The 11479-nt window shown below is 37.3% G+C and overlaps 1 protein-coding gene across 1 annotated transcript; it reads left to right on the forward strand.

The window, feature by feature from the left end:
- Positions 1-1048: 1048 nt before the first annotated feature.
- LOC145462640 (uncharacterized) lies at positions 1049-5272 on the forward strand. Its single transcript, XM_081446218.1, has 2 exons — positions 1049-1250; positions 3158-5272. Exon 2 carries the CDS (start codon positions 3167-3169, stop codon positions 4289-4291), a length of 1125 nt encoding a protein of 374 aa, XP_081302344.1. The 5' UTR covers positions 1049-1250; positions 3158-3166; the 3' UTR covers positions 4292-5272.
- The last annotated feature ends 6207 nt before the right edge of the window (positions 5273-11479 follow it).

The raw sequence follows: 11479 nt of genomic DNA on the forward strand, positions 1-11479 counted from the left end.
TCCCTAAACCCTAATTCATATTTCAAAACAAATTTTCGAAGGTAGTAAAATATGTCACCACCGATCATTCAAGTCCATGATGATCCGAAACGTGAGTACACGGAAAAGAAAACCGGATAGCACGTATAGCAAGCCTTAAGCTTGTGACGCAATTCTGTAGTTATGGAAACTGAGCCAAAACGTGTTTTTGCGGCTTAATCCATATTGTGAGCGACTTGAACCGCCATGGTTTAAAATTAATTAAAATATATGCACACGCATTTAAGGTATCATTATCTACTCATTTATTCAATAGTAATGTCCGACTACTCAACGAAAACGAGATATTGATATCTGATTCCAGGTCCAAGTCTACTAGCAGCTTGTCGATAATACCAAAAATAGCAATTACATTATTTTCTCCTTCCTGTGCCATTTGTCGAGCTCGTTAATGGCAATCTGTCAATCGCTCTTCACTATCCAAAGATGATTGGAAAATTTTCTCCTTGACTCTTGATGTGGAGATTAAATTAATTAAGGTGAAAAATCCAAAGTAAACTTGTACATTCAGGAAAGTCGGTTCAAAGCCATCGAAGCTTTGTTAGATTTAATTAACTGTCATCGTGGTAGACAAGTTAATCGGCGTTTTCCAACAGTACTGTTACCTTTTCAGAATTGCGTCAAAAAAAATTAAAGAAAAAAAAAAAAGCTATACAATTTTTTTAATGTCTATTGGTTGAAGCTGTGACATTTAGGCGAAATTAATCTCACCAACTTGATATCCATTTTTCCAATTTCACCAGCACACTTGAATCAATATTTAAGAAGCAGAGACTTTGTAATTTTCACGGAAAACTGGCTACCGCTTCCGTTTTAATATTGGAAATAATCATGTTCTTGCTGTCCCTTTATTACGTTACAAAATATAAGATGACACCTTAATTCGTTCACTTTTTGTATTCAGCGGTAAGTGGCTCTTAGCTAACGTAACTGAAGCTTCTGTTGGGACCTTGGATCATATTCATCGACAATAACGTCTTGGGAACGGCCATCTTATGCGCGGAAATATTTGTTCAAGTGACTTTAAAAAAGGTGCCTTCAAGTCCTCTGTCAGGAAAAACAAATTGTTGAACCAATAGGAAATCCTCTTCAAGCAAACAGAAGATATATGAGTGCGAAAAGTGCATCTGGTAGATAATTTCTTGGATCGTGTTTCAGTTGGACATTCGTGTTCATTTTTCCTTTTCTCTGCATGTCGTCGGCTTAACTAGGTAAGTATTAACCTGTAGACTTGTAATTTCTAGAAGAGATTCTTCAAAAATATGATAATCAGCAAGTTTCGCCATCATAAAGGGGTCCTTTTGGCGGAGACCAAAAGCCTAAGGCCGCCGCAATGAAACTACAAATAGTAATTAAAACTACCGCAAACGCCAAACACCAAATTTCGATTCTTCAACGTTTGTTGTGACTTTGAGTAAAAAAATTGAATAGGAGTATCGTCCGATTGTTTAGCTAGAATGTATATTGTTCTTGTTATTCGATTACATAGCATTGCTTTTCTTGGCTTTCACGACGAGCTTTGCATCGTTGATAAATGGCTCTACTTGGCAAATGGTTCCGTAAGCTCTAAATTCCAATTCGATCGGGAAACGGTGGACGAAGAGACTGTTATGTGCCACTGCAAGTCCCTATTTGTTTTTTGCTATCTTATTTATCATTCATTGTCACAGTTTTAAAACGAAATCGTACTCAGCTCTTTCTTTGTATTGCAAGGTATATTGAGACACCAACTTGAAGGCGGAATGATTTTCTCTTTGTAATAAATAATATTTCCTTCCCTAAATTTTGATTTTCGCATATAACTAAGATCTTATTGAAAAAACATTGAAGCTAAAAGGAAAAGACCGTTAATGATCAACAACGGAGCTATGACATGCAGGAAGGAAATCCATATTAGAACAGCGACACGGAAGCACGTACTCATGAATCGTAAACGTTAGAATACAAATAACACATGCGTACATTACTGACGTTTGTAAGAAATCAACGATACAGGTAATACAGGGAAATTTCATTAACCCTGGTTTTCACGTCAGATGGGCGACAGAAAGAAAACGAAACAAACATCATTTTCGTCGTTTGCCTTTATTTAATTTTTTGTCGTTCAAAGCAAAAAAATCTGGAGACGTTGTTTATATACTGAGTCACATGCTCGAGACCCGCCCGTGGCAGCGCAAGAGAAGAGTTTGCACTCGCCTCTTCCTGTTTCCTTCCCACCGAATTTGCTTCGCAACCATCTGGGTCTTCATGCAACGATTCTTTTGACTTTGCGGGAAGGGGGGTTACGTGACGGACAAAATAACGCTTATATGAGAGGAGGTCTTGCTCCAATTAGTAATTAGACTGATTCTGAATCTTTCCTTCGTGAAAGTATCCTGTCATCTTTGCACAACACTGGCACTTAAGGAACTTTCAAGGTAATTCAAAAAGGTTCGAGTCATTGGGAGTTCCAGTTATCTGAAGTTGAGAACAAAGGACCGGAAATAAAGATAAAACGTTGTTTACTGTATTTGTATTCATACAATGTACGATTTAATCAATTTAATTATAGAGAAGTCTACTGAAAATGGAACAATACATTTTTAAATAACTTTATAAATCAGAACGAATAAACGTAAGAAAGAAACGTAAAGAAAGCAAAGCAGGAGAATTCCAAGTACTGCGAATTTTGCACGTTTCAAAGAGATCAATGTTGGGCTTCTACAACAGAGTTGATGCGATTTACTTTTTCAAGAAATAATGCCAATGTTTTGGACTACAGTGCTGATTGTTTTGAGTTGTTACGTATTGAGAAACATTTTTCGAGTTATCGAGGGCACAATTATATGGGAAATGACCTGAAGGAAACGAAAATTGCTTCGAGTTAGCAGGAGGTTCGAGTTATCGAGGGTTCGTGTTACCGAGGAGATTACAGTCAATATATGCATATGACGAAAATAAAAGGGAAAACGATTTTGGTTCGAGTTATTTGCGATGTTCGAGTTAGCGAGGGTTTGAGTTATCGAGAGTCACCTGTAAATAATATCCCTCCAGCTGTTCGTCTGAAATTGCTAACTGCCAAATCGTGAAAACTTTCCTACCACCATTTTATTATTAACACGTCAATCTTTTGTTTCAGGTACACAGAATGCCTGGCTTCACGTCACTTTTTATGATCTTAATATTCGTGTCATGTATTGAAAGCTTCTACGGCAACGATGACTTCCGTTCTTCTTATTTATCTATCTGGGAAGACCACGTTTTATTAGGCCACGTAATGGAATTACACCCTGCGCGACGAATTACTTCGTGTGCCCAACACTGCTTGTCTAAACCAGAATGTCTTTCCTTCAACTTTGGCACGGCTTCTAATCTTTGCGAGCTGAACAATTCATCTTCTCAATTTGCAAAGCAAGACCTCACGCGAAGAAGCAACTTCGTCCATGGCCACTGGATAACTTTACCTGTTGTTTTTACAACGCTAGGTGCACAAGGACCTACGGGACCAACGAGCACATCCGGGTACTTGGGCACGTCGCTTGAGGGTCAAGTCCAACTAAAGAACGGCATTCAAATGTGGACAGTTCCCAACACAGGAAGGTACGTTATCGATGCTTTCGGTGCTTCGGGAGGGAATGGCAAATGTAACACATGTACGAGGTGGAGGCTTGGAGGTCTGGGTGCAAAAATATCGGGCTCCTTTACACTCAAGCGTGGGCAAAAGTTAAAAATATTAGTCGGACAAAAAGGGAAGATTAACTCCGACTTTCCGAATACCGCAGGAGGTGGGGGAGGTGGCACCTTCGTTACACTCATGAATAATTCGCCTCTGATTGTAGCCGGTGGAGGAGGGGGAGCAAGCGGTAAAACGGACGGTGACCCTGGACAAGCTAGTCAGGCAGGAACGAGGAAAGGAGGTAAAGCCGGGTCAGGAGGAAAAAGATCGGATCCAGGTAACATATTGTCTGGGACTGGAGCAGGAGTGTGGGAAGATGGCGAGGGTAAGGATGGAAAAGCGCTGAGTTTTCAAAATGTTCAACTTGGTGGTCACGTTGCTGATAATCGGTCACCAACAGGAGGATTTGGTGGAGGGGGTTATGCATTGGGGTTTCCCGGAGGAGGAGGCGGATACTCCGGTGGAGGAGTTGATGGGGTGTCAGTAGACAATGTTACCGCAGGAGGGGGAGGCTCCATAAACAATGGCACATCGCAGATTAACGAGAGCGGTGTCAATGATGGAGACGGTAGGCTCATTATCACACTGATGAATTAGGTACAGAACTGGATTAATGACATTTCAAAACGAAGTGCTTCTTCGAGCAAGATGTGTATTTTACATTGTATTTTCAACTGGTCATTAGTGACTCAGATAATTTTATTTGAATTCGTAGCAAGCAGAAGTAACCAGTTGTATGACACGGATACATCCAGTAAAAGCACTAAGCTGCCCACATGCGTTACAATGGTGACCAGTTTTCAAGAGGGGAGACCGTGGACAGGGTCGGCTAAGGAATGTTTTTTCGTGGAGAAGGAAGCGTGCATACTCCGATGGTGGAACTGAAGGAATTTACCCACCGGTACTAGACACGATACATAACGAAGAGAGGAAGGATGGTGTCTTTTGCGGGCAGCATGTATAATTTCTATGCATTTGCAATTAGCCATCAGACATAATAACCCGCATTCTGCATGGTGTTTTGCCTGTTCGTTATCTTTATAACTGCATATGACCATGACTCAGACATTCTTACTGGATACAAAGCTGGCAGACTTAAGAAGCCAAGTGTATGACACAAGTTTAAGTTAATAATCAAATTCTGGAGAAGATTACGAAGAAAAATGGTCGAAATCGTACGAAACAGGCAAACTGACCTTCTTCGTCACCGGGGAAGTGTTCCTGCAAATGCAAGGAACATCACAAAATATTATGAGATACTTTTCCAATAAAAGTTCAATAAATATCAAGCTACCACGAACCAGCGTAGCCGGCAGTTTCAGGCTAACATTAGTCTGCTTTCTTTTGGTTCGTTGAGAGAGAGGTTAAGACGAGAAAATACACACGTGAAGAATAGGTGCTAAGACGCCTCTACAATATGAATTTGAAGCGGCGCTATCCCAATTTTGGTTATGTGACCCCAATCTATCGCCTCTTTCTTGCAGTCTGTTTATAAACAGGCAACCATAGGGAAATTATTATTTTCCCTGTTTGACACAGGAGTATTATATCAGCCATCCAGGAAGAATGAAAACCAGAACCTATCAAAATGCAACCAAAACTTGGACGTTTTCCGTGCAGATTTGAATGGAATTTGTAAGACGAAATCTGATAGGAAATCGGGGAATTTCAGTTTTCAGTGGACAAGAACCTTGTACCAAAATAATTTCAAGTATATTACAGTCCTTTTTGCATTTTCTAAAAGCTAAAGATAAACAATTTCCCATGGGAAGGCGAGGAAATAAATTTCAAAGTGCAGAGAAATTGTGCAAACACAGGCAAAATTTCATCATCAGTTTCATTTCACCAGTACTTTCAGGAGTTTCATATGAAATTCAAAATTTATTTTCGACATCTGGTATTGCAAGAAAGGAATTCTTTTGAGAAGATATTTAAAGCAGTCGCACAGAAGTTTGTACTGATACAATGTAAATAATCTACTGGGTACAAAGCTTTAGTTAGAATATTGCACTGCAATATTAATATTGAGTAGTTCCTCTTTAAGTTTCTTTTCGCCATACTTTGTGTGCTCCTCCCCCCCCCCCCCCCCTTTTTACTCAAAAAAAAAAAAAAGAAGAAGAATCCCGGCATTAGCTCTTACGCCGATACTTTCGGTCCAGGCCATCCCTCCTTTTCTAAGCACGCGTCTTCGTTCATTCTGCAATGTGGAAAAACAAACATATTTGCACACTCACCGAAAGCTTGGTACACTAACCAGGCAGTTTCAAAATTCAGTTGACCATCGGGAAATAACCGAAAGACCAGGACGACATGTAACTACGGCTAAATAAACTTCAGTCAAAGTTACTTTCTTAGCTCAACTAACAAGAGACGGGCAAATTAGATTAGAAAATCATATATTTAAATATATATTTTCCGTACTTCCTGTTTAAATCAATTAGGTTTAAAGGAAACCTCAAGTACGAGCTCAAAATTCAAATTATTAGTAAAACATAAAGGCAGGTGAACGTCAAAGAACAGCATAAAATCTTACACCATTCTGTTTAGTGATTGACAAGTTAGTTTACGTGTGTTTAGGGCTCTAATGCATTCGAGCAAACATTACTTTTTATTAGTGGAGGCGGAAAGATTTCTAAATTACATTTCCTTGTGATATCATTATTTTTAAGCATTGTCAGATTGCCATTGACTTTCTGGCAGGCAGTTAAACGACGATAAAACTGAATCTATTGTAGCTTGGAATGTTTCGAAAAATGATGAACGGAATGGTTACAACTGAACCCAAAAGGTAAGAGATGATCTTTGCCATTTTAATCAGTTTTTATAAAGAGCGATATATTTCAGAAGTAAGGATCAAAACAACGCTTTAAAATATAGATCTAGACCGTGTTCATCTGCCAAGATTAACCGGAAAATCCGTCGAACACAACCATGCTTAACGTTGAAAAAAAAAATGTTCCAATTAAAGCAAAATACAATGGAAACTGAACAAACTCGATAAAAACGTTTTTCCATAGCATGTAAGACCTTGTATAGTCTCTTTACATAGAAACAATTTTATAATTATCCTTCGGATTACAAATGGTATAAGTTAGAAAATACGACATTTCCTAGCGACCGGTTTTACTTAAGTCAACAAAGACACAAATGGCACATTCGCCGAAAAACTTCTTTATTTTCGATAATGACGACCCGGAAATGTGAGACTGAGAATAAAAAGAAACAATGGTAGACCAGGCTATTTCATCAGAGGACACAGGTCGCATTTTTTCACGTATCTATCAGCGAACACTGGGGAATGGAACCAACCAAAATTCTTGAATCAAGCTAATTCTTTCAAATGGAGTTTCGCATTACACCTACACTACTTTCCGAGTTTCATTCTTGATCTTCAACCTCAGTTGAAACCAGACGTAATGCTTTGTTTTGCTATTATTATTATTATTTATTTATTTATTTATTTATTTATTTATTTATTTTTTGCATTTAAAGCTTTCAAGTGAAGAATACATTTTATCAAAGAAGAAATTTTTGCTGGGTGCAATTTTCGACGAAAGCTTTACTTTAATCCTAAGAGTTTAATTTTTGACACTAGTTGAAATGTGTTATCATTTTTCTGACACATCTCTGGAAACTAAACCCCCCAAAACTTTAAATGTCGGTTCGGGAAGACAAATCTGAAAATCATAGAATTGAATTAATTCAGTTCAAATATCACTTGTAAGAGTTAACCCACTACAATAATTAAAATTAAATCGAGCAAATAACTTACGCCATCTTCTGGCGTACAGTGAGGAAAACTACGTCGGTGATTATGGATGGAACCCGAATGTTTCACGCCAAAGTTCCGCCTTAGATCGGGCACGTACTTAACTTTAACATTATTTTTTATTTTTGAGCACAAAACCAAAAATTTCCAGATACAATCCCAACAATATCCTGCTAAAAAAAATTACAGTACAATCCCAAATTCTCGAACCATCTAGAACTGAACATAGGCACGCAAGGCGTGCAAGAGTTATTTTTTTGTGTGAAGTGTCGGAGATAGGAGCATTCATGGAGCTGTTTACAGTAACGATTTGGTTAATTTGACAAGTATTTTTGGTTGTGATGTACAGCAAGAAACAAACTGGGAATTTATAATGTACGTGCGATGTTACATCGGTCATGGTAAGATAGCTAAATAGTAAGCCATAAAATGTTTGACTGAACAAATTACAGTAATCTGACACGTCTCCAGATTAATGTAGATACCATCTTATTTTCTAACAGGCAATTTGATTCGTTCTTTCATACAACCTGCACTGTAATTGGCGTGACAGGCGCACATGCACAACTCCCTCACTCACCGATCACATAACCCTTCCAACCCCCAAGAGGAATTTTTGCTTAAAAATACTCAAGTTAATTTAGAGACTTTTTCGCATTTTATACGAGTCGTACGTTTACCCTTTTTACACAACACAACACAACACAACTTCACTGAAAATAGAAAGAAAGAGAAAAAAAACCTCTTTCACGTTGAAAGTCTGATTTAATTAAATTGCACTTTAACTTGGTGCCACGCAGTCTTCAAAGAACATTTGAACAGTTTTCATACTATTTACCTTTAAAAATATCGGACTGAAATGAATGTCATCAAATAAAAGTATTAAACTGCTACTGCAGAGACGTAAAAACCGTCCAGAAATGAAAGCTTTTTTTGTTTAATATCCTGGGAACAAAAGCCGATAACTTGTCAGCTCTAATTGAATTTACTCCCATAAAAAGAAAAGTGTCAAGTTACCATTTGTTACTAAAGATAGCAAACATCTCGTGGGAAAGAGTGGTGACGATTCTTTCGCTCTAATTGAATTTACTCCCTTGTGAAAAACAAGAGTGCCAAATTACGCTTTGTAACTAAAAAACAAAAATATCTCGTTATATTTGCATGCAACAAGAACAAAACAATCGTTACCCGCACTTACTATTGTAAACGTTAGAACTGTTTCAAATCTGAAGTCTCGTCCCCTCTAAAACATGTCCTAAGAACCAGAAACGACGATTCGTGACCTCTAATTAAATTTACTCCTTGTGAAAAGCAGAAGTATCAAGTTACCTTTGTAACTAAAAATGAAAATATCCCGTTCATTTGGATACTACTAACTCACGAACTGTTTCAAACCTCAAGGCTCATCTCGTTCATTTAACTAAAATCCTCAGCCTAACCCACAGAAAATGTCGAAGTAAACCCAATATATGAATACTTCCTCCTCTTTTATAGAAGAATAAAGATGGCCGTTATGAACTCTATCGGGATCAATTCTTCTCACATACCATTTACCTTTACAAGAAATTTGATTGGCTGTTTATAGTAGATCCAATCTGATTGATGTGACATACATGCATCTCTCACTCACTCACTCACTCACTCACTCACTCACTCACTCACTCACTCACTCACTCACTCATCCACTGAACCGTCCATAACATACCCGAAGCGCCGACTAAGAGGTATTTTTTTTTACAAAAAAAAAAAAAAGACTCAAAAATAGAAAGAAAGGAAAAAACCTCTCTGACACGTTGAAAGTCTGATTTAATTAAATGCACTTTAACTTGACGCCTCGCAGTCTTCAAAGAACATTTGAACAGTTTTCATACTTTTCACCTTTAAAGATATCGGACTGAAATGAATGTCATCAAATAAAACTATTAAACTGCTACTGCAGAGACTTAAAAACACTCTAGAAATGAAAGCTATCCTGGGAACAATAGCCGATAACTTGTAAGCTCTAATTGAATTTACTCCCATATGAAAAACAAAAGTGTCGAGTTACCATTTGTAACTAAAAATAGCAAACATCTCGTGGGAGGAAGAGGTGACGATTCGTCAGCTCTAATTGAATTTACTACCTTGTGAAAAACAAGAGTGTCAAATTACCCATTGTGACTTTCTGGCAGGCAGTTAAACGACGATAAAACTGAATCTATTGTAGCTTGGAATGTTTCGAAAAATGATGAACGGAACGGTTACAACTGAGCCCAAAAGGTAAGAGATGACCTTTGCCACTTTAATCAGTTTTTAAAAAGAGCGATATATTTCAGAAGTAAAACAACGCTTTGAAATATAGATCTAGACCGTGTTCATCTGCCAAGATTAAATGGAACATCCGTCCAACACAACCATGCTTAACGTTGAAAAAAAAAAAAAATGTTCCAATTAAAGCAAAATACAATGGAAACTGAACAAACTCGATAAAAAAGTTTTTCCATAGCATGTAAGACCTTGTATAGTCTCTTTACATAGAAACAATTTTATAATTATCCTTCGGATTACAAATGGTATAAGTTAGAAAATACGACATTTCCTAACGACCGGTTTTACTTAAGTCAACAAAGACACAAATGGCACATTCGCCGAAAAACTTCTTTATTTTCGATAATGACGACCCGGAAATGTGAGACTGAGAATAAAAAGAAACAATGGTAGACCAGGCTATTTCATCAGAGGACACAGGTCGCATTTTTTTCACGTATCTATTAGCGAACACTGGGGAATGGAACCAACCAAAATTCTTGAATCAAGCTAATTCTTTCAAATGGAGTTTCGCATTACAACTATACTACTTTCTGAGCTTCGTTCTTGATCTTTAACCTCAGTTGAAACCAGACGTAATGCTTTGTTTTGCCATTTTTATTTTTATTATTATTATTATTATTATTATTATTTTGCATTTAAAGCTTTCAAGTGAAGAATACATTTTATCAAAGAAGAAATTTTTGCTGGGTGCAATTTTCGACGAAAGCTTTACTTTAATTCTAAGAGTTTAATTTTTGAGTTATTTTTTTGTAAAATAAACACCTCTTAGTCGGCGCGTCGGGTTTGTTGAGTTATTTTTTTGTAAAAAAAATACCTCTTAGTCGGCGCGTCGGGTATGTTATGGACGGGTCAATGGGTGAGTGAGTGAGTGAGTGAGTGAGTGAGAGATGTATGTATGTCACACCAATCAGATTGGATCTACTATGAACAGCCAATCAAATTTCTTGTTGTAAAGGTAAATGGTACGTGAGAAAACACAAGGTATGTATAAACACAAGGACTTTGGTAATTGAAAAATAAAGAGTGACGTGTATGTTGCTGGTTTGTGATTTTTAGTCCGGTTTGGAGGGGAGTGTGACAGTTACATACGTACATTGGGTTGTTTTAGAGTGCATAATTTTCAGTGTAATGGTGGCTAGTTATGGACGAGATGAGTCTTGAGTTTTGAAGCAGTTCATGAGTAGTAGGCAAATGGCACGAGATATTTTTATTTTTAATTACAAAGGGTAACTTGATACTTTTGTTTTTCACAAGGAGTTAATTCAATTAGAGGTCACGAATAGTCGGTTCTAGTTCTAAGGACATGTTTTAGAGGAGACGAGACTATTAAGATTTGAAGCAGTTCTAACGTTTACAATAGTAAGTGCAGGTAACGATTGTTTTGTTCTTATTGCATGCAAATATAACGAGATATTTTTATTTTTTAGTTACAATAGGTAATTTGACACTCTTGTTTTTCACAAGGTAGTAAATTCAATTAGAGCTGACGAGTCGTCGCGACTTGTTCCCACGAGATGTTTGCTATTTTTAGTTACAAATGGTAACTCGACACTTGTTTTTCATATGGGAGTAAATTCAATTAGAGCTTACAAGTTATCGGCTATTGTTCCCAGGATATTAAACAAAAAAGAAGCTTTCCTTTCTAGAGTGCTTTACGTCTCTGCAGTAGCAGTTTAATATTTTATTTGATGGGCATTTTATGACAT

This window comes from Orbicella franksi, chromosome 12 (genome assembly GCF_964199315.1).
Source record: "Orbicella franksi chromosome 12, jaOrbFran1.1, whole genome shotgun sequence".
Classification (NCBI taxonomy): Eukaryota; Metazoa; Cnidaria; class Anthozoa; order Scleractinia; family Merulinidae; genus Orbicella; species Orbicella franksi.